Source organism: Lytechinus pictus, chromosome 10 (genome assembly GCF_037042905.1).
Source record: "Lytechinus pictus isolate F3 Inbred chromosome 10, Lp3.0, whole genome shotgun sequence".
NCBI lineage: Eukaryota > Metazoa > Echinodermata > Echinoidea > Temnopleuroida > Toxopneustidae > Lytechinus > Lytechinus pictus.
In genome coordinates, this window is record NC_087254.1 from 11,838,043 (window position 1) to 11,863,331 (window position 25,289).

The 25,289-nt window shown below is 35.6% G+C and overlaps 1 protein-coding gene across 1 annotated transcript in view; it reads right to left on the reverse strand.

Moving 5' to 3' along the window:
- Positions 1–1,390: 1,390 nt before the first annotated feature.
- Positions 1,391–25,289, reverse strand: part of LOC129269112 (small G protein signaling modulator 3-like) — a 43,602-nt gene continuing 19,703 nt past the window's right edge. The window contains exons 5-14 of the mRNA XM_064106007.1: positions 23,035–23,089; positions 22,233–22,363; positions 21,336–21,491; positions 20,883–21,046; positions 18,071–18,164; positions 11,633–11,703; positions 11,284–11,418; positions 9,854–10,037; positions 8,791–8,820; positions 1,391–5,143 (exon numbers count right to left, since the gene is read on the reverse strand). Of these exons, the coding sequence (XP_063962077.1) occupies positions 5,072–5,143; positions 8,791–8,820; positions 9,854–10,037; positions 11,284–11,418; positions 11,633–11,703; positions 18,071–18,164; positions 20,883–21,046; positions 21,336–21,491; positions 22,233–22,363; positions 23,035–23,089 (1,092 nt within the window). The 3' untranslated portion in view covers positions 1,391–5,071. The remainder of the gene's footprint in view (positions 5,144–8,790; positions 8,821–9,853; positions 10,038–11,283; positions 11,419–11,632; positions 11,704–18,070; positions 18,165–20,882; positions 21,047–21,335; positions 21,492–22,232; positions 22,364–23,034; positions 23,090–25,289) is intronic.

Below are 25,289 nucleotides of genomic sequence, written 5' to 3' on the forward strand. Positions count from 1 at the left end.
TGGCAAATAAATGAACACCTTTTCCATTGTCATTTCAGCATTGCACATATTCTATACCTTCTAGTTTCTACCCTCCCTGAACAAATTCTTTGGCAGTTACACATCTGTCTTTTGGTTTTTATTTTTTTTATTTTATCTCAATGCAGCTAAAATGAAAATAGAAGAAAAGGAACATATTCTCATACTTTTAACACAGCAACAACAAAGATTCATAGGCCCGTATTCTGAAGTTGGGTTTAACTTTATAGACCATGGTCTAACTTTGTGCTAAAATTATGGGCAGCCAAACGTTTCAAAATTTTGTTTACAGTGAATGCATTTCATGTTTACTGTGCTCTTTACTAATTCTTTAATGGTGAAGACAACTGTCATACTTATCCTTCCCAGGCAGTTAAAGGAGAATGAAACCCTTGAAACCAGCTGAATCCATATTAAAGAGAAAAATCAAAGAAACATATTGTTGAAAGTTTGAGGAAGATTGAATGAATAATAAGAAAGTTATGAGCATTTGAATATTGAGATCACTAATGCCATGTAGATCCTCCAATTGGCAATGCGACCAAGATCTGTGATGTCACACACGTACAACTCCCTCATTACTTTAGTACTTATTTCACTTATATTCACACTTTTATAGAGTCTATCACAAGGTGAGGTGTTCTCTTTATGAGAGGACAAGTACAGAGGTTTCACAACATTATATCATTGATGAATCGTTTGTCATATGATTAGAATGAGCAAAAAGAGATGTTTTGGGGTATATTTTCAGTGTCCAAAAGGGGAGAGTTGTTCATCTGTGACATCATAGATCTTGGTCGCATTGCCAATGGGAGGATCTCCATAGCATTAGTGATCTCGACATTCAAATGCTCATAACTCTTCTATTGCTAGTCGTATTTTACTCAAACTTTTGATGATCTTATTCTTTGATTTTTCTGCTTTCACAAAAGCTAACTTGCTCCAAGAGTTTCATTCTCCTTTAATAACGTTTTGGGAGTCAAATGAGCTGATACATTAAACCTCTACTGTTAAGAGATTTATGTAACAACTGGCTTTCCATAGTTAAACCACAACTTAAAACCAGAGTTTGAATTAAACCCGACTTCAGAATACGGGCCATAGAATACAAATCAAAACAATTTCTCTCTTCATTTCATTGCTAGCATGTGAATGAAATATCTTGAATCAACAACCAAAAAATGTTTATGTACATATTGACAAATTAAAATTAAGTAGTGTTACGAAAAATAAATTAAGACTTTTGATTGATCTACATAATTCATGACATTGTTTTGAGTGTTTAAATGGAAACCTGGTGGGTGTTTCATAAAGCTGTTTGTAAGATACGAATGACTTTACGCAAGACTGGTGATCCTTTTTTTTTTTATATGTGATATCCCTATGTAATTGATTTATGTCCTAAGAACATGTTCCAGTCTTGCGTAAAGTTGTGCGTAACTTTACAAACAGCTTTATGAAACACCGCCCTGCTAAAAAAACACATAAGCCAGTGTGATTCCTTGGTTCCATGACATAAGCTCGGGCGACAATTGCTCCGCTGTAAATTCCACACACAAATCGAATGACCAACTTCAACCCTGGGTTTAACACTATACCCTACCCAAAACCTAACACTAACATAAAACCCTATTGCAACCCAAGCCCTAACCCTACATCTCCGACCAAATTAAGCCCGGAGCAATTGTCGCAGGAGCAAATGTCGTGTCACCCATTCCTTCATGGCTTTTCACTTTCGAGGAAGAAGCATTCCAGATGCAACAAAAGCTAAACAGAACATCTAATCATGAAACCACAGAAACAAAGATTGATTGTAATCACAAACTAAATACTGCTATTAACCACCCTATGCTTAATCACTTGTTGAAAACTTACAAATGATGTTTGCGAGTGATTTATGTACACAGTGGCAAATATTTACGATTCATTAAATGGTCAGTGCTTCCATAACCCATGGCACACTGCCAAAACCAATTGGTAATAAGTTTCAGCTGTAGGAGCAGTATGTGATACTCTTTTGAATGGACTCATGCCACAGTCACAATGGCAAGATTGACTCCAAACTGATCAATGATATGCCATTGAAACCAATGTAAAGGCTGGAGTCCGGTTCGTCGGTGTGACTGACCCCATCAGCCTAAACTTCCCTGGTTATTATACATGGGGATGGCAGTGAGTGGCAGGAAATATTGTGGTTTCTTAATGGCATATATCTATAACCCCTAGCTATGGCAGGGTAATTTTGAGGTTTCATAAAATGGCAGATTAATTTTCTTGGCAAGCAGCCAAAGATTTTTTATACTATACCTCTTCAACTTCTGACTAGCTATCCGCACACATACATTGTATTTTTATAGTAAAATAAGAGGATGTTTTCAATTGGATTGTGGACCTTGGACAGTGACGATTATTGAAGTTGAAATTTGGGATAGACACCATGAGGTTAAGATAATCCTCACTGGATAGGAGAGAAAGCGATTGACTCATTTGTGTCACAAAGTCAACTCCAAAAGGGTAACAGTGTAGCCCCTTCTCTCCCATCTACTAATATGCTCAGAGCAATACCTGCTCATTTTAAATCTTAAAAATAAAAATAATCAACTGAACTATCTAATTCTCTTTCATATTTTAATCAAACCTTCACCAATATTTTTCTTTATTTTCATTTCTTATTTTTATCTCCATCTTTATTCTTAATTTTTATTTTTTGCTTTCAGTTAGGTCAACGTATTGTCAAGTGAACTTCCCCTTTACATCAAGTAAAAGAAGGATGGTCTAAAGTGGTGCTCAAAAGTTAGTGAACCCCACCAGAAAATGAACATGAAGTGTTAAAGTTCTCCCATGTTTTTTATACTTAATTGTGAATTCAGGTAACAAAATATTACATTCAATAAAGTTTGTTTCTAATGGCTCGCCGAACATTTAAGAGTTATTGTCTACATTCAACACTCGGCATGAAGGAGTGTTATTTGTGTGGTGGGGTTCACTAATTTTTTAGCACAACTGTATCATACGTCTTGATATATAAAAAAAAGGGGGAAGCTCGATAAATGTACATGGACCTAGCGATTCCCCAATCAAAGGCATTGATTCAAACTTCAACCCCGGGAGCTTTTCATGAAACGCTGATTTCCACTGCTTGTTATAAGCTACTGAAATCCTTACATTTGATTGGCTGAGAGCAAATTTGTCGGTAGAAATCACCGACTACTTGCTTCAAGAGATGCTCTCCATATGGGTACCCTTCTTCCTCTAAATCAGATATCTACCTGCAACTTTAATTCATTCAATGGGAGTTTACAAGGAACCATACCCTCCTATTTCAGCCAATTGGTTTCATAGAGTCCTCTATCCTCAAGTGGGATTGAAATTTCACACAGAGTAGCCACTGAGACTGGGAGGGGCCAACAGCATGCAGGCTCCTCCCCCTTTCTAACCACAACATTCTGATTGGCCAATAGTTCCCCTATCTATCTGATTATCTCTGCAATCTTGCATGTTGAAGGGAAACACTGAATACCCATTTGTGTAGTGTAGTGAAAACATCAAGCTCATATATGCACTGTCTGTGTTTTGGGGAAAACCCTATTCATTCATTCAAGTTGGTGTATATATATATGCTTAATAAAAGAATATTTAAAAACCACACACAGGACCTTCAAACCAAATGAATCTCCGCCTTTTTTGTTCTTAATGGGGGCCGGCTGGCGTAAATTCATTCTACCACAAATAGGGTGGACATTAGAGGGCACCATTTCTAAGCTTTGCTATGAAGTTCTCCTTTCCTAAAGGTGAATATTTATATGTCAAAGACGTTATCAAACTGTGATACAATAATATTTGGGGTTCAAGGTACAGCATGCTTACATTATATGAACTATTTCTTGAAAAGTCCATCAATTGAATAGAATACTAAAGCCTGTCAACAGAACTTGAGGATTTCACCAAGCTTCTATTTGCATAACAAATTTGCTTTCATGCAATGGCAATGTTCCACTTATTTTGTACATCCCAATGTATATTAGAGTGAAAATAAAACATACCAACATTCCAAGGCCTTCACATCATTTTTAATAATAGAATTTTCCTTTCTTTTGGCGTGTGTTCTTGAAATTTGATTGATTGAACAATCTCTCGCAAATATTCATGTTTGCATGTCTTACTAAAGGACATGATTATCTATGTGTTTACATAATATTATACATGCCATCAAAGATTTAATATCAGGTCGACAAACTTTCTAGAGGAAGAAGGGCAGGGTCCAATATCCCACACGGAAATATAGAAATGGGACCGAAGAAATGATCCCACTGAATCAGCTGTTCAACAAAGCACAGATGTTCTTTTGTAGGCGGGGTTCAACCAAATTTTGTCTTCCCCGACTGAATCCAAATTCCTGCATGTTGACATTCTAAAAATATAACATTGTTTTCATGCCTGAGTGTTCACCCTCTGATTCGAAAAACACATGGCTTTAGAAAGAATCTTTATGACATGAGCACAGGCATTGTTATCCTCGGGAAGAGCACACAATTGAAAAATGAATCTAAAAACATGTTTTGCACATCTGTGAATGTGACATTATTCTTTATATCAGAACACCTTACAAGGAGACGACAATAAGCCTCTTCACTCAGTAATAAAATATATAACAAATGCAAATAAATTAGTCCTGTCATAAATGTACATGTCTTTGTGCAATATCCCATGGACCTTGAGTTATTGGACAGTGATGGAATATTAATCATAAATAAAATCAAATCACCATAGAGGAAAAGATTAGATTAAACAAAGTTGTGACATATGAAAATACCATGAAAAAAGTCCCATGACTTCTTATATGCATTGGCAAATCAATACACTTCATACATGACCAGGTAACTAAAAAATATTAATACACCTTGCGACCAAAAGATGAGTGTAAAAGAACCAAGTAGATTTCACCATGAGAGGGGAAAGAGCTGTTGCCAGGGGGATGTGATGGTGCCCTGGAAGTGCAATGATGAACCCATCCAAGGTCAGAGGTCATGGTGGGTCATGAAGAGGTCAAATGTTAGAGGTCCCAACTGAAGAGGTGGTGCTTGATAAGCATATCTTGTACGCTGTCTTTTAACGATTTTTGACTCTGAGAGATGACATGGTGGGAAGACGTGGAGGAAAAAGAAGGAAAATGAGAGAGAGGTTTGTTAAGAGCCAGAAGGTCATGATGAACACCAATAAAAATTACAAAAACAAGTAAAATGGTTTGTCCGGAACGCCAAATGTGAGCGTAACTAGCACCAAAGGGCATGTGTGAGTACATGATGAAACTGCTTCATAACCAATTTAGAAAGGATCTGTTGGGAGCTTCCGTTTGAAGGTTCAATTGCATTTTCTCTTTTTCTCAAAGATTTGACTATTTAAAGTTATTGGAAGGATTCTTACTTATGAAGAATTTCATTTCAAACTGCAAAACAACAAAAGTGCAGTCAAAGTGCAAACAAAAGCCCTTTTGCATGAATTCCACCCAATGTGGTGAATTGAAACAAAAATGGATTAGATTTTTCCAACACAACCATATAGCCCTTTTTTACATTTTGAGAAGAAATATTCTACCATAAAATGCAAGGGTTCCCCTAATAGTAGAAGTACTTGCTGAAAAAGATTTATATGGTTTGGACAATACCGGTAGAAAGTTAATGAACCCAGAAACCAAATAAAGTACCACAAAAGCAAGCAGAAATAAAAAGTTTCGGGTGAAATGTGCAATATTCAAACATACTATATCGAAAATCCAATTTTCCCTTTTATTATGCATTTAGTAAATATGTAGTTTATGTTTGCTCATCATTTTTGTAAGAATATGAAATAGTAAAGCTGACTCACGTTTCTCCTGTATTGCGTATTAAATTCATATAGATACAAGGACTGTCATAGGACAACATGATTTAGAGTTGAAAACATGATTATTGTTTCATTGTGCATGTAATCGGTATGAAGTTCATCTTTAGTACAAGTTGAAAACATGATTTCTTTTTCCTTTAGAAATTAATCTGCATGAAGTCATAGAGGGTTCAAATTTATCAGTATGTCCTCGTAAAAATGAAAAAAACACAATGCATTCACCTTTTGTCCTAATAGAGGGTAATATGCACATCTGTTTTCTCTAGACCCTAAATGACATGGTGACTCTCAAGCATAACCCCCATTAAAAGATAGCATAAATCATAACATGTCAATTATTCAGTCATGTAGCATTTAATCTAATGAAATCGCATTTGTGCAAATAAGAGGTTAGCATATCCTTGCAAATAATAAAAGGATTTTATTTTTGGAAAAATCATGTGGTTAGACATTTTTACAAACATACAATGTATACGCAGCATTATGTATATCTAGTTTGACTATATATATAAATATATGGTTTAAGATTTCCAGAGATGATACATCAATAAATGTCGAAAAAATGGAAGATGGAAAAGAAAAAAAAAGGCTGTAGAATTTTCAATTGATTGGCTTTATATATATTACTACCATATATGTGTAGCCATGAAAATAAACAGAATTATATATTCAATATTTCAATAAAGTATATTATACATGGTTGCTAGTAGAATGTGACTGAGGATTAATATGAAGCACAGTGACAAAAATTCCCATGAATAAATTAATAAAAAAAATGAAAATCCAATAACCACTCAACATTGACGTGCAGCTGAGCGCTGTTTTACTTCTTCATCAATTTTTATTCTAGTTCTATAAAGCAAAGCATAAACTCTTCTTATCAGTTTTACTATCTATCTGTCTCTTCCATCTCTCAACTTTCTCACAATATATATATTTGCAAAAAAAATATACAGTCATCTCTAGAATAATTGTCAGATTGCATTTGTATTTTTATTTATTTACATTTGCTTTTTTTTTATTTATATTATTTTGGGGTTTTGGGGTGAAAAGGATATTGGCTGCCTGAAAAATGATGAATGCTGTTCTGTGCTCTGTAACACAAGGCTTAGCAATCAATCACAAAACAAATTATCATGCTTGACTGCATAGATCACAATGTACAACTGATCATTAAAAATCAATCGCAAGATCAGACACCAGGCTTTATGTTACCATACCCTGAGCCTCCTGTAAATTCATTTATTACGCTTTTGATAGCAATAGCTTCAATCCCTAATTCCATTTATCATTTCTAAAACATGCCAAAATTATTGACAATATATTTTTCAATATCATTTGAAGATTTGGTGATAAATAATTCTGATATTAAAAAAAAAACATCTCAAAACTAGAGCAGCCACATAAATTTATAGAAAAATCCACAGATTTTCATTTTAAATAACTACCGTACCACACTGCAGGTAAGGGCCATGGAATATAAATGTGGTGAATGAAAAAATTAGCCTTAATGAGAGAACAAAAAAAATAATCAATTGAAATAAAAAATAGGTTATTTTTCCCAACCAAATAAAAGTAATGTGAAGTTAAATATTAGATGATGTAATATAGCAAAATAATCCATTTCAAACGGGTATCAATAATAACATGCAACTTGTATCAAAACTAAGCATGCATTTTCCTGATGCTTTAAGCATGCAAAGCAGGTTTATATCCAGTTGGTCAACAAGCATTTGGTCTACTACTCAAATAGCCTAAGGGTGTATTCAATGTCGGTTTCCAAATTTAAACAGCAACATGGATCATGATTGAAGACGTGATTACACAACATAGATATATTCCCGGTCGTAAAAGTAAACATCTTTTCAAATTACAATTCAAAGGAAAATTTAAACATCGAAAAAGATGCGTTTGTAAACGCAATCAGCTAAAATTTACGACATTGAGCATTGCGAATGCGACATTGTACTAAATTGCATTTTGAAACATCTTTGAATTTGCTCTCGCAGTGGAAGCCTACACAAACAGGTGTCAGAACTGACCTTTCTTGTGATGGGTCAAATTAAGCACGAAAGCTGCGCTAACGATAGCTAAAAATTTAAAGACAATCAACATATACAGTAAACAGCTTTATATTTTCGACACTGAACGGTGCACCTCTGATCGTGATCGTGTTTGTGTTCAGTGTTTTGGAATGGAGTTTTCAATCATGATTCATGTTGCTGTTTAAATTTGAAAATGGACATTGAACACACCCTTACACCAATGGGGCTACATCCATTTGGTCTACCATCATCAATTGGGTCTAATTGCCATTTGGTCTACACTACACTTGGTCTAATTCTCATTTAATCTAATGCCCAGTTGGTTTAATTTCCACTTTATCTATTAATAATGTGTTATTTTGTCAAATGAGTTTGGTTCCTAAAAAGGGGGCCGTTTCACAAAGCTGTTGGTAAGTTACAAGTAACTTACGACTGGTGACCATTTCTTGAGTTAAATGTGACACACCAGATATTGACTGGTGTTGATTTAGTTCAGAAGAAAGATTCATCAGTCATCCGTTAAGTCACTTGTAACTAAGCAACTTTATGAAACACTCTCAAATCCATCTAATTATAGATAAATAAGTGGTGTTTAATAGGCCAAATGGATTAGACAGAATGGGTATAGCCTAAATGGGGATTAGATGAAAAAGTAAATAAACTATAAATGGCAATTAGACAAGAATGTTACTAGATGAACTTGTTGTAGACAGAATGGGATTAGGCCCAGCGGGAGAAGACCAAAAGGGTAGTAGACAAAAAGATCGTAGACCTATCGGCAAATTGCTGCAAAGCAAGCTTTTTGATATTTGACTATATTTCATACCAATGCTTTGATATTTACCTGTGGAGGATTCACTGCTCGTCCCCAAGTCTGTTGAGCAATTAATGAGATAATCTTTTTTTATTATATGGCATATTAAACCAATTCTGTGTTTATAGTTTATTCATCCACTATCAACTAGACTGACATAGGTGAAGTACCTCACTCTCTCTCATTCATTTTAGAACTCAAGTCATGTTCTGTTCCTTTGTGTATCAGTTACGTTCTTTACTTTCGGCTCTGTCACATCCTTCCGTGCAAGCCTTGCGTGTGACTTGCGGGTAACTATTTTTGCTACCCGCAGGTGGCCCACATTGAGAGTATCTCACATGCAGTTGCCCGCAGAAGCACACGCAAGTCTGATTGGCACGCAAAAAAGTTTTGAACATGCTCAAAACTCACCTGCAAGGCGTTCACGAAACGATGTGACAGACCTTTTCTCTCTCACTCTCTCGGCCTTTCTGGCCCGTATTCTCATAGGCTTTAATTGTACCCTGGCACAGCATTATGGATTAAACAGATTTTTTGTCTTATCCATCTTCATTCAAGCATGAATTTAGCACCCTTTACCAACAGCGCACATCAATCGGACTTTCCTTGGTGTACACAATCAAATAAGTGTTATCATGTACACAAATCTGCATATTCCATGGTTTGTACCATGGTACAATATTAATAATATTCTGCTTTTAAATAATGCTTAATACATCGAAACAATGTCTCTAAGCGCTTGACAGTTTTTTTTTTATACCTCTTCTTGAGAATATGGGCCTCTGTCTGTCTCTCTCATCCTCCCAATCCTTCATCACCGTCACTTAGAACCCTTCCCTTTCACTGAACTCATCTTTTCCTTTCTTCCATCTCTTTCCTTCTACCACTTCCAGAAGTTTCCTTCCTTTACCCAATTTCTCTACATCTCTCCTATCTTATTCATTTACGCCATCTCTCTTTTTCTTTCTCTCTCTCTCTCCTTTTCCGTTCCTTTCTTCTCTCCATCAAACACACTTCGATCCTCATCACTCAACCACACATCATCATTATCCTGCATGGCCTCCGTAACCATAGCAACCCATCATCCACTCACGTCTTTCTTGATGGGGAGCTCCCAATCCTGCGACAGGTTGAAGGCAAAGTTGGAGAGGACCCGGAGCTCGCACTTGATCTGGACCCAGCCGGGGCTGCGGAGGAAGGACCACGGGTGGTACCACTTCTCCACGATCTTGTCGCAGGAGCACAGGGTCTCGAGCCACAGGTGGAGCACTTGTTCACTGGAAGAGCAAAATAGGACAGGGAATCAAGCACAAGCCCTAACGTCAGAAGATGATTATGACGTGCGGGCAAATCCATACACATGTCATAATAATACCAACATGCTTATATAGCACATATCACTGCCAAATGCGTCCTAATGCGCTTAATTGGATATTATTACCCTGGCTTTAGCCCAGCAGCCTTTTACAGCGCGTTGGCATTTCAAGGAATAAATTCCTGCCAGGTACCCTAACCTGGGTTGAGTGCAGCACAATGTGGATAAATTTCTTGCCAAAGGAAATTAGGCCATGGCTGGGATTTGAACCCACGACCCTCTGTTTCAAAGTCTGAAGACTATTCCACTGGGTCACAACGCTCCACAGATGTGTCGTACGGGACATTTTGACAACAATTTCCAGTCTCTTAGCTGATTGCTTGAGCAATAAAAATTTCTTTTTTTAGTTAGTGATAAAGTTATAGTGGGTAGTCATGTGAAAAACTGATTACCAACAAAAAATGTTTGATTATAGGTGAATTAAAGGTGAAAACGTTGTGTGTCATACATGACTCAGAAATGTCCCGTACAACACGCAACATTTCCACCTCCAATTCACCTATGGACAACATATTTTTGTTGTTTGTCATTTTTTTTACCTGACTACCCAGTAATACTTTATTATTAATACAAAACAAATTGGAAGTTTCTCGTTTGTTTGGACAGTAGGTTGAAAAATGTTGCGAAAAAAGACTTATTTTTTTTAGCATGGAATCGCTCATGTACAAGGAACTATTCTTTGTTATTTCAAGGTTGTACAGCATATGGACACGTTACATTTGAAAGCAGCCACCTGCCTATAATGTCTACAAACAATGATTCCTGCTGAGGCAGATTATGTGGATAAGACCTTTCTGAAGCAGTCACCTGCTAATGGAAACCACTAAAACAAGTTTATTCCCGAGGAAGTAGATTTTGCCAATAAGAACCTGTCTATAGCAACCAACTACTAAAACAAATTCCAACTGAGGCAGGTCAGTTACCTGTCTATAACCACCACTAAAACTGATTTATGCAGAGGCAGATGATATAAAATGGTGTTCATTATACAGCTTTAACTGTAATTCATAAGTTGAGGTCTCTTCACAAATACAAAATACTGGAGTGATGGAAATTATTGATTGGAAGATACCTTGATTGACACATCAATATAATATACATGTTAAAAGATAAATTCAATATGAATCCCAAATCCAATGTCTCCTTACTTGAGGCCTAGACACGTCAACGATCTGAACTTGACGTCCATCTGAGCATGGGCTACGTCGTGGGTCAGATTGACCGCTTGGACTGACCGATACAGAAGCTCTTCTGGTGTTAGCACTTTACCGTCCTCGTCCAGTCTAAGAGAGAACAGAAATTATACAAACTTGCATCAAAGTCAAAGATGGAGGTGGACATAATGCATAGGTGAATGGCATTGAGTATGTGAATATCAGAAGGACCCAAGTCCATCTCTTGGTCAAATGAACATATCGCATTGTTTCTAATGTCGGGTTTAAGTTAGACCATGGACTAAGTCATGACTAACATTATGAGAAGCTTTACTTTACTCACCTATAAGTCTTACAAAGCACCAGTCTCGAGTACACCGATTCAAAATCTCTCTCAACTTCCTTAGCACTTGCCTACAGATAAAAAAAATGAAGTATTGACATGAATCCATACTCAAACTTTTGATTTTCTCTATTGTAAAAAAAAAATCATGTTTATCATATCACATAAATGGCAATGTAATGGTTGAGAACGCTGATTTAGTCTGTATAGTAACTCAGGCAAAAAGTTAATTTTTCACTTTCGGGGCCTACTTTTCACAACCTACTGCCTAAATCTGTGACATTGGGTGATTTCAAGTTCAGTGTTAACCTTTTGGTGTTGGTGTTAGGTCAATGTTTACACGACTATAACACCAAACATGAAATGAAGATGGTCCCGAAAAGTCACTCACTAGTTGTTGAGATGTGCAATATTGTGATCTAGATCGGTTTTACAAACTCTGAATAAAATTTGGAGCTAGGGGAAGCAATCCAAATTACAACACCAACACCAAGGCCAACACTGGACTTGAAATCACCCATTGGATAAGCTTTAAAATGGCCATGAATGGGGGTTTTCCAGGGATCTTTTTTTTTCTTCCGGGGCTCTTTTGAGCCTTTCGGGGTCTACACCGCCCCCAAGCCCCTACATAATTTTCCCCCGATATGGTTATCTGTGTACATGTATGATCTATAATGAATCAAATTTTATTTGAAAATGTGAAAAATAAGATGAAGAGGAATAAGAAAGACCATCCCGTTCATTAGACTAAATGAGAAATTGAATAGTGGGAATTAGACCAAGCATAGCAGTAGACAAAATAGGTTTAGTCCCGGGGGGGGCACTCGACCAAAAAAGTGGTAGGGGTGTGCCGCGGGCGAGGCAAAAAACGGGGGCCTTGGAGCGGGCTTATTGTAAAAAGGAGGGTCCTCGGAACGGGCTTCGGAACTACAAATGTTTGTGAAAACGGGGGTCCTCGGAACGGATCTCCGTATCTCTGTGAGTGCGTATGCATCCCTATGGAACGGGCAATCATGCATGACGCAGCTAGCGCGGCCTCCGCCGGGTGCGCTCTCGTTTAGGCGATGGTCGAAAAGCGCTATATGGTCGCTTTTCACCAAATTGCAGCTCCTTGTAGCAAATCAATGCGACCGGAACGGCCTAACGAAAAATATGCGAAGCTTCGGAACGGATTTCTTTCTTCTTTTTTCTCGATAAGAAGGAAATGCTATGACTTGGAGCGGCTTTCTTTGTTCTTTTTCTCAAAAAGACAAAAATGCTATGCCTTGGAACGGAAATTTGAGTGTAAAAATGGGGGTCCCCTCCGCGGCACATACCCACTATGCATTATATACTGAGTGCCCCCCCCCCCCCCGGGTTTAGTCTATGTGGTACACTGTTTAGACTATCTGAGAAGTAGATCAGCTGCTTGTAGACTAATAAGACATAAACATTCTGTTCATCTAGTCTTCTTTTCATGAACACAAACAGTGATAAGCCTTATGGCCTTCTCTGCTAAGCTTATGTACACAAGAAATACCTTGTTTATACCCCTCAACAAAACTCTATTGATCCTCTGAGGAGGAACTGATCACCGTGTGCAAAAACAATCAATAGTATGTGTAGATGCAACATTAAAATGGCATCTTCAAAAGTAAGTGTCTTAGACAAGGCTGAGACTAACGGCGATCGCGCCGAAATTTGGCAAGCACATTCCTTACCACATAATAAACTACAAGGCAGTATGAAAAAAAATCTGAAGATAATAAGTTTTTATTATGAATAAAATATGCAAATTTATTCATGAAAAACATTATTTGCAAATTCAACACCCAATTTCACTTCAAACTTTTTTTTTTTCCAGATGTCATCTTTGTAATCTAATTTAAAGGTTTCCACAAAGAAATATTGCAAAAACCAATATTTTTCCTTATGTATTTCTTTGTTTTTAGAATTTCTAATGTATTTCATTGTTTTTTCATCTTTTGTTTTTCATTGTTTTTTTCAATGGAAATTATTACAGACCATTTAACAACTAAAATAAACCCTATATTAATTAAGCAAACCAATCAGAATGGAAAATAATCACCCTTTTATGAATTTCATCTCTCATAGACTTTGTACACAAAGTATAAAATTGAGCCATTTTCGGCACGACATTGTCTCGTAAAAAGTCACGTGGCGTCGTGATGCTATGCCCGTATGCAGCGAATTTGGTCTAAAAAGTTGCACGAGACTTTTAAAAAAAAAGTCACAAAATTTTGCGGTGCTATATTTTTGCGTTTCGGAAATATCGTGCGAAGGGTTGAGGGGGGCCATCATGTCCTCCAGTCCTTTTCGGGTTAAGACGTAATATTAGATCGCAGCCCCCTGCCCCATCCCCAAGGTTTTGTAACTGTATCACCTTCACCTGACTTTCACCCATTCCCTCCCACATCATCATTATGTGATCACTTTATCAAAGTTTTTATTTTTTAATAAATGATTTTTTTAAAGAAGGTGCGCATTTCTCAAACATGTTCATGCCTATATTCTGAATTATTCAAAGTCCATCATTGCTTTAGAGAATTCTTGTTTCTTGTTTTTCTTTTATTGTGGTTTAAATGAATTTCATAGGCAAAACTATTTGGATCATAACCAAACTGAAACTTATTGATTTCAATCAATGATAGAAAAAGTATGGATTTTCAAAATTAATTTTTCATCAAATATGTGAGCACAAAATATTGTATAACTTCGAAACCGCATACTCGGACATCACAAATTTGGTGTGAGACGATAGAGAAAAAAATATCAAATATTACAAAGGCATTTTAGTATGTTGTGAGCATATTGCACAAGACATCAAGAGGGTTAAGTGCAAAAAATATGCAAATAATACCCCCCCCCCCCAAAAAAAAAAAAAGATAGTGAAATGAAACAAATGATTTTGGTGGGTATTTTTTTACTCAAATGTTAATTCAAATAAGAATTAAAAGCTATATCTGGGCAAAATAAATGATTTACAGAATTAAGAACTAAAAACAATAAAAGAAAATACACTAAACAAACCCCAAATCACAATAAATGAAATACTTTCATAGCACAGAACTTATGTAAATGCAGAGTTAGAAATCCCCAGGGCTTAAACAAATATGACCCAATCTTCGTAACCTTCCCTGGACAAAGGACCCCTTATCTAACACTTCTCCCTGTTTAATTGCTTTCATATTCCACACAAGGGTATGAGTCACATGTATTCTGCATGCCTTTTGTGTACCATATTGATATTTGAGGGGAGAGCCGGGGTCCCCATTATCATGGTACCATAGTGTGTGGTGTTTCTTCGGTAATACAAAACATTCACGCAAGGCCACAGCAACAACAACAACCAGTGTCCTCTCACACAAGACTTAGTGATTGATCATAGTGCTGACTTTGACGATTGATTGCATTGAAAGTAATTGGCAATCGATTGTGGAAATCAATTTTACAATCAATAGCTTCGTTTTGTGCAACTGGGCCCAGGTTCGATAATTGGGGAGCTCACTTATATTGATGTGTATTCATTGCAATCTATTCATAGATATAATTGGCAGTAGAGTATAGAGAGGCTTTTCTTTTTATATTTCTACTTTGTTGTTGATGCTTTATTTTGTTTTGTGGTTGACGATAAAGTCGATAGAGGTATTTCATTTATATTTTGATTTTGTTACTTGTTGCATTTTGTTGTTGCTGCTTTATTTTGTTTTGAAATTGACTATTAAAGTTGATAGAGGTATTTCTTTTTTATTCTTATTTTGTTACTTGTTGCTGCTTTATTTTGTTTTGAAATTGAAAATAAAGTTGATAGAGGCATTTCTTTTTATATTCTTATTTTGTTACTTGTTGCTGCTGCTTTATTTTGTTTTGTTATTGACAATAAAGTTGATAGAGGTATTTCTTTTTATATTCTTATTTTGTTACTTGTTGCATTTTGTTGTTGCTGCTTTATTTGTTTTGTAATTGACGATAAAGTCGATAGAGGCATTTCTTTTTATATCTTTATTTTGTTACTTGTTGCATTTTGTTGTTGCTGCTGGTTTATTTTGTTTCCTAATTGACATAAATTCTACAGACAGAGGCCTTTTTCCCCTTTATTTACTTGTGTCAAATTTTCTTGTTGCTACTGCATTATTCTGTTTTGTAATTGAGAGTAGAGTATGCAGAGGTTTTCTTTTTATATTTTCACTTTATTACTTGTTTGTTACATTTTGTTGTTGCTGCTTTATTTTGTTTTGCAATTGACAATTAAGTCGAAAGAGGCCTTTCTTATCAATTTTTTTTTCTTTACTTCTTTGTCAATTTTTTTTAGTCCTACTGCATTATTCTGTTTTGTAATTGACAGTAGAATATGCAGAGGTTTTTTATATATTTTTACTTTATTACTTGCTTGTTACATTTTGTTTTTGCTGCTTTATTTTGTTTTGTTATTGGCAATAAAGTCAACAGAGGATTTACTTCTAATAATTTTTATTTTTTCTTGATGTTACTGCTTTATCCTGTTTTGCAATTGACAGTAGAGTATGCAAAGGCTTTTCTTCTAATGTTATTACTTTACTACTTGTTTGTTCTGTTGCTTTATTTTGTTATTGACAATAGAGTTGACAGAGGCTTTTCCTAACATATTTTTTTTCTTTACTTGTTTGTCACATTTTCTTGTTGCTACTGCTGTATTTCGCCACATTTGGTGAGTGCACATTTATAGACACTTCTTCCATGCCCTTTAGATATCCCCATCATATTTTGCTGAACTATTACAGAGCTACCAAGTCTCACGCATTGTGCGCGAGACTCACACATCCAGGGTCCGTCTCACGATCTCACGCATGGCACCCATTTTTCTCACGCATCGGGACCCGACAGAAAAAAAAGAGAAAAAGTAGCATTATTCGCTAGATTATACGCACTGGCCGACCGCCTTCGCACGCCGTCGCGTCTACCCCGGCACGTGAGACGAATCGAGAGTGCAGTCAGCGCACAGCTAGTACGTGATACTAGCTGTCGCGTGCGTGCATCGCATGGCTTTGTAGTATGGATCGATATCATGATGAAGCCAATATCTCGAACGCGCGCGCACCTTTTCGAAACGTACAAGTGTAAGTACTGGCCGCGCGCGCGCAGAGTCATGAAAATATCACGCATAACATTTTTTTAAACTTGGCATCTCTGCTATTAACTTTGCATCAATCCAATCGTACTATGATATCAAGCACAGTGCGGGTGTTTGCTGTTCCTCCCGTTGTTACTAAAACTTCTACTGAGTGCACATTTGTACATGCTTCTTCCATTCTATGGAATGCCTTTCCTAACCATATGCGAAATATACATGACTTAAATAAGTTCAAGACTTCTCTGAAAAGGTATGTGTCATGTAATGAACTCAGTGCCCACCTTTCGACTTCTCTCTAATTTCATTTTTTTGTTTATACTTGCTTCTATTGTTTCATGCAAGTGCATAGGGGCATGCTTCGCTAGGTTGTATGCGCTATCAAAGAACTGGTCATTATTATTATTGTTTTGTACTTGACAGTGGAGAATGCAGGGGTTTTTCTTTTTATATTTTTACTTTCTTACTTGTTCATTGCATTTTGTTGCTACTGCTTTGGTGTTTTTTTAATAGTTTTTCTACTTCAAGGGGGGGGGGGAAGGGGGGTCTTCATAGACAATAGGGTTCTAGCTACATATCTGTTTCTTCAAATTCTCTGTCCACTTACTCACACTCGTTATTCATATCTTTCTCAAATAGAGGCAAAAGGTCATATCTACATTTAAAGAGGGTGTGACAATTAAAAAAAGTACAAGTGCGAATACATCAGAACAATGTTTAATCTTAATTAAATGACAAATTTTTTTGTGCAAACAGTAGCATAACAGGTTGATACTGTACATCTATTGTGGTTATAATGGCAGCACTTGATAAAGCTGGTTTGATATTCTTGCTGTCTCCTCTTTCTTTGAATATTTAAATTTGTTATGTATTTCTTACTTAAAATTGACGGAAATAATTGAATGAATGAAATTAAAACAAAATAATTATAATTCAATCATATCACAGCAATTCACTCCCTTTTTTTCCAGATTTTTTAAAATGAAACCATAAAGTAAAAAAGAAATAAAATAGGAATAAAAACAAGAACCATCATCAATTATCCTTCTACAAAAATAAACAATATTTAGGCCATGAATGAAAAGGTCCTTTCGATTTTTATAGAAAAGAAAATTACTCTTGCCTGTGATAAACACAAATAAATGGATGTGAGATTTGATGATACAAAAAAAATAAAGATACTATTAAATCAGGGAAAAACAGTAGTTTTAGAACAATAATTCTCAACAAAGTATGCACGAGATCCCTGTACCTTATTTTGTTATTCAATATGTCACAAGGAGGGGGGAGGGGTCCAATCCCTACCAATATACTGCACTGATAACACTTACCTCTTCCATAAAATGCCATGGATGGTATGTAGCTCCTAAGATAGAAGGCTGCTTCAAACCGTGTTCAAATACAGCTTTAAGTGCAGGACATAACCTAGAAACACACAATTTGACAACAAGGAATAATAATAATAATAATTACAACACTTATAAGATGCTTAACACAGATGTTTTAAACTTCAGATACAGATGCTCAATTTTCTCATGATTAATCAATTGATAGGATTGTAAAGTGCAATCAATAAATGAGTAAATTACCCAATCTCAAATACAAAAGAAACACAAACAAAAACACAAAACAAAGATGTACATCTCCATATGGACCAACCCACAGAGTGGAAATATCTAAATATTTAAAGAGTTATTGACCCAAACTGGAAATAAGAGTTTTCTAAGTAAAAAATATCATAAAAATAAGGAATCATTACATAGGTAGGACGAATAATCTTCTATATGAAGAATGAGAACAAATTAATTTATCAATTATTTTCAATCTACGTATTTACTAAAATCTATAGAGAATATGAAAATAGTGTTGATTCAATATGATCCATTGCCATCTAGTGCAAGTCTTGAAAAAATAATTACTTCACACGCCCCTCTTCGAACCAAAGATTTCAATATTAGCAGCAACTACAAATTCATTAGGTCTGTAATATTTCAAAATACAGACTTGCGCTGTTTCTTCTTTCTTCTGTTTTCTAATAAAATTCAACACTTGTTAATTTTATTTTTGTCTCACCCGCATAGCAAAGCGAGATTTTAGGCACCGCTTTTTTTTACGGTGGCGGCAGTTTTTACTTCCATGCATCCTCACTTTCTGACCTGTAACTGAGTGGATTTTTTAGAATCAAGGGCACAGCGTTTCAGAAAAATGCGTATCCAGTTTCAAACTCCAATATCCAGGGGTGCTACTTTTCAAAATGCTGCGCGGCACCAGGGCACAGTGGGCCAGAATGAGTTGAAAGTGCGCCAAAATTATATTCCATGTTAGATTTTTACTTCAACATGTTGATTAAGGATAATTTTGGGCGTAGAATCGACTGAACATAATTGATTGGCTACTTAAAACCTATCATAAAAAGACAAATTACGCTAAACAATGTGCATAAACTTTGTGTTATGTGCCTATTGACCAGAGTGAATGTTGGTTTATGCTCCTCACATGCCTAAAAAGTGTGTATGAGATGCCGAAAATAATTTTATGACATCAAAATGATCATTAGTTAGATTTTTCTTTAAATACTTTAAAATCTGAGAAATGTTAACCTTGCATTATCAAGCTGTGTTGACTTGTGTAAAACGCAGAGTATATAACACCACGAATGTATATGAGGAGGGTTTTTTGGCTGAAATTATTCTACATGTAAATTTTATCTCTGGAAGACTTGTAGGTAGCCCTTATTTGCGTTAGCAACCTTTATTTTGTTTACATAATGCCCGAAATTCATGTCATTTTCATGGAATGGAAGGGGAATCGTCCTCGCCGTGCAAAAGTAAACGGCAATGTACACCCCATACGGTGCGCTGCGATGACTGCGCGGTATAATAATGACCGTTTTGGGGGGTGATGTGTCAAGTAAAATTGGCTCTATCATAAAAACGGGCAAAAACGGGCAGACAAATTTGGTATCGACTTAAAGCTTAGACATTGTGAAAAATGATGCTGATAAAATTTAGACGGAAATCCACGGATATCTAAACGTTTCTAATGTAAATGCAAAAATCATGGATTTTCGAGGAATAATTATCCTATAAATCTCCTGAAAGATGTCATTTATCTACTTTGAACCCTTTCACACTAAAAAGGAATATGTCAGGATTATGTGGGAGCCATTTCAGATTCCTACATGAAAAACCTCCTGTGAAATGGCCTGGTTTTCAATTTAGGTTGTCATACGCGGTATTTCGCAAAATGTCTCATTTTACGATTTGACGTAGGAAATTAACCTTTATGCAAATTCCAGAATGAAATATTTTGCTGAAGTATTCTTCATGGTGTTGTCTTTCAGCTGGGCATGACAAAAATTAAGAATCTGAAATTGCCCAAAATGACTTTTGGCGCACTTTTGTTTCGCCCCGGCCCACTGTGCAGGGGCCCGTAACACAAAGCTTAGCAAAGATTATAGAACATGTTTTTAGGATTGATTCCATTGACTACAAATGTACAACTAATCGTGAAAATCCAAGTGTACAATTAATCGCTAACCTTTGTGTTATGGGACCCTGGTCTTGCTGTAACTTCAATACAGAACAAGGCATAAGCGATGTTGTGTCTTGCCCACTTGTGAAAATGACCAGAAATATCGCGATTTGCAAGGGCATGCAACAGAATTGTATCAAAAGTTCATTGTGAAATAACTGGGATGGAATAACATTTGTCATAAGAGTCTTGCATGTAAACTCTAATGTTGACCTCAAAATGACCTTTGACCTTATCATGTGACCTCCGACCACAATAACATGCAGGTCTCCTAAGTACAGCTACAACCCAAATTGATTTGAAAGTGACTTACGGTTGCGGAGTTATGTGTCATAAGAGTCTTGCATGTAAACTTTAATGTTGACCTGAAAATTATCTTTGACCTTACTATGTGGTATTTGACCTTACAGATGACATTTGGATCCCTAACTCTCGCCTTCACCTTTGGTGGGCGAGACAAAAACAATTGTTTTTTATTTGTCATTTTGAAGATGCGATCCTAAATTTGCGAGAAATAAGTTCACAAACTCAGAATAAAATAAGATTTTTTCATTTTAGCGCCTTTTTCGGCGAATCAATGTTAATTTCATTCCACTGAATTTAACTTACGATCCTCTGACTAGGTCTGTGATGGTTTCTGTGACCGCATCGTCCCCCGCGCTGGTGTACTGTTTACTCCTCTCATCCAAGATCTCTACAAACTTGGCTGGAAACCAACCCCGAAGGCCATTCAGCTCACCTACCCAGCAGTGCTCATCTTTCTGAGATATGATCTACATGTACGAGGAAGAAAACATAATTCATATCAGCGATGAAGGATAATAAAAGAAATCTTGATACAACATGGCAGTGATTTTCAATCTTATGACCACGCCAAAGATGGAAAGAATCTGGCAACTGAAGTTTGATCGAAACAGAAGATATGTGAGATTACGCAGTATTTTCACGGTCAAGATCATATTTCAATCCAACTGTGTGGAAATGGTACCAAATTTCTCCTGAAAGCAAACAATAACATGATAGAATTAACAATAGTAATATTGCTATGAAATCAATACTCACTGTGATGATATCATTTTTTCTAAAGCCCAATTCATCATCATCATGCCTCTCAAAGTCCAGCAGTGCTTTGGCCCTTCTTTTCCTCGTTCTTGTGATGTTCACAAACTGTTCATGGTCTTTCTGGTGACTTTCCAGAGAGTAGTCTGGTATCAGACCCTATTCAAAATGACAGAGAGGAATAGAGGTTATAGTCTATTGACAAAAATTGAATTCAATTAATTGAATTACTCGTTGGTCTATTGCAAAGCAGTTTGCGAGAATTTCATTGCTTGATCAAGAATAAATTATCTCTTCAAATGTAACACATTTTTCAAGTTTTTAAACCTCACTTGTTGCCATGAATTTTTAAATTAATTTCCTTTGGATATCAAAGAAATCAGTTGTGATATAATTATCATGCCCCCCCCCCCTTCAGACCTTATCAACACTCGTGATGACAGATCGCATATGTAAATAGTCCTTTATTGCATGTGGTAATTGATTGTTGTAGAGCATGGATAACAATTGACAATAACATCTGGTACATTTACAATTGACATAAACTGAACTTTGTGAAATCCTGATAAATCCCGGTGAATGTTGTTTTCTTAACAACAGACAGCGAGTTAGAACGATATTTTCTTATTGAGTAAAAAATTGTCAATCCAATTGCAAAGCATAATCCTTTCCTAAGTACGAGAACCGCATACGTCTTTTTGTATGAAAGGACTTCACTCACGATTTTAGCATTCTTTGGATCGATAGCTTGCATGATTTCTTTTCTATAGCAAAGTTTTTTTAGTGTCTGTACGTTTTTCTTATGACAGACAATAGATTTTGAACAATATTTTCTTATTGAGCAAAATTGCCAATCCGCAGAAGAATCCGTTCCTGTGCATGAGAACGGACTTCACTCACTATTTTTGCATTCTTTGGGTCGATAGCTTGAAAGTGTCTTCCGATCTGTTGAATGGCTTCCCTCAAATCTGACACAAGCTCCGTCTGACGAATGTTCTTAGCCTTCAAATCATTGGAATCATCCTGATTAGCTGTAATTAGAAAGAAAAAAAATATTGAATGATAACATTCTTTCATAAAGGGTCATAAAAAAACACATTTATATTTGGCAACTTGTCCAAGTCACTTGTTCCTCTACTTCCAGTTTTCTTGTTACACCCAAAATATCCCAAACCTGCAGGGGGATATCATTTGTCCACTAGTCCTGTTAGTATTAAAAAGCCTTCATGATGACATTCAATCATGTTACACTTCTGAAAATTTAAAAACAATAACAATTTCCTTTAACAATTCTTGATAAGCACCTTGAGCACTCTACAGTCAAATTTATTATCATTATTATTATCATTATCATTGTTATTATTAACAATATCATTATTACCATTATTATTATTATTATTATCATTATCATTATTAGTTTTATCATTAACAGACTTGAGATGATATTTCTTTTTAATAGTGGGGCCATATCAACTGAGCTATATAAGTGGCATAATTCGCTCAATCACTTTTTAGGGGATGTAGATAATAATAATAATAATAATTATATATTGGATGGACTTACTTCATGGAAGACCAGAAATATTTTACTTATTACGGCCAATATTCCACTCATCTTGCAATATTGTCCAAAACTCGTGGAATTTCTCCAGCATCCCATTCTGAGCCATCCAATATATCATACTTATTGACTACTACTTACGAAACAGAGCTCCCATCAGTGATTTTCTCCTCTGCAGTTGACGCTTGTTCACTTGCTGTACGAAAAAAAAAAAAAAAAAAAAACATAATTAACATTTGATGATATATTTCCTTTATGGAAGAACTGCGAAAATACTGAATAACAAACCCAAGAATCTAACGATAATCATTATAAAAGAGCAATATGAAAGAGTACCATGTTAGAATAAAATTGCAGGAATAGATCACGCTCTTGGTATAAGCTACAATTGAGTTTGAGTACAAACCTTCAAACATGACGTACAGCAAGTATTCATAATTGCTTCTATTACAATAACTCATTTATTGAAAATCAATGCAAACAATGCAAAGGCGTGAATAATATTCATGCAGATACATGTACATGATTACAGCGTTAATGTATTTGAGCCGTTTGGCAGGAAAAACATATCCAAAGCTGTATACTTCTGGGTGCCGTTTCACAAAGACTTGTTACAACAACGTCTATTGCAAATTTAGTACCAGCCAATCAAATTGAAGGATTTCAGTAGCTTTAGACTGTTATTGCAGATTTGTTATTTGAACAAGTTTTATGAAACAGGGCCCATGTACCAGCATAAAAGAAACCACAATGTCAAGGGTCATTTCTAAGCTCAAGGTACATTAATCATAGACCTGTCAACGGGAAGGGGGTATTACTTTAAAGGACAAGTCCACCCCAACAAAAAGTTGATTTGAATAAAAAGAGAAAAATCCAACAAGCATAACACTGAAAATTTCATCAAAATCGGATGTAAAATAAGAAAGTTATGACATTTTAAAGTTTTGCTTAATTTCACAAAACAGTTATATGCACATCCTGGCTAGTATGCAAATGAGGAGACTATGACGTCATCCACTCACTATTTCTTTTGTATTTTATTATATGAAATATTCTAATTTTCTCCTCATTGTCAAGTGATACAACGATTAATTCCTCCCTGAACATGTGGAATTAACATTGTTTAATACTATATGGTTCAGTCAAGTTGGTCCTTATTACAAATCTATAAAAAAAAAATGAAAATTTTGTATAATTCAAACAATAAAAAAACAAAAGAAATAGTGAGTGATGGACATCATCGACTGACTCACCTAGTTGTGCGTATCACTGTTTTGTGAAAAATAAGCGAAACTTTAAAATGTCATAACTTTCTTATTTTACATCCGATTTTGATGAAATTTTCAGCACTATGCTAGTTTGATTTTTCTCTATTTATTTAAGTCAGCATTTTCCTGGGGTGGACTTGACCTTACAAAAACAAATGAGCAAGCAATAAGCAAAGTTTCACAGATATTTTGGTGCTTATTTCAAGGCCTGCAGATAGATGTATATATCAGTCAATGTGTATCAGTAGTGAAGGAATGTTTGTAAGCTAAGTTCATTTTCTGGTATAGAAATCTAATTTCAGTAGGAAATTATTAGGAAGAAGTCCCTAAGTGTTTTTCAAACACCAGATTGCTTATTTAGAACAACAAAGTTAACTTTGTCAACATGGGGACGAATTAGGTGATCTGTCTGTGATTCTCGTGATCAAGATCGCGATCACGACCACCATGTCAATGCAGATCAATATGATCATCAAGATGAGAACCTAACTTTCATCATGGAAAGAACATATTGAATAATATTGAAAGACAGGAAATGATAAGTTTCTTTGAAAAGGTCTTATCCCATATTACATGTAGGTGGTTTAGTAAAAACTTTAAAATGCCATAACTTTCTTATTTCATATCCAGTGTTTATAAAAATTTCACTATTAAGCTCATGTGACTTTTTTTCTGGTCATCTAAATCAACTTTTTTGCTGGGGTGGGCTTGATTTATAACTTCAGCTAATCATCACACACTCAAAACTGGCAATATTATTACAATAAAATCACTGATTAAAATGCAAATTGGCAATTTTGGGGTAAATTTTTTAATGTATAATTGATTTTGACTCGTGTTACACCCGTATCATATATATATTTTTTTAGTCAGTGTCAGGATAGAAATTTAATTACAGATTTTAAACATGTGTTTAAAATAGTTATTTGGTCCAAGCATGTTGATATGTTTTGAATACTTTGAAAGCAAGCATTGGAAACGCTTGATACCCCCCCCCCCCTTTAGAGTACAAGTGTACCAGGTTTATGTCATATTTTATACAGGTGTTCGAAATATTTCTTATTAGTAGTATTTTCATACAGGTGGCGTAAATAACCTAAAGTGATCTAGCATTGATGAGTTTAGATG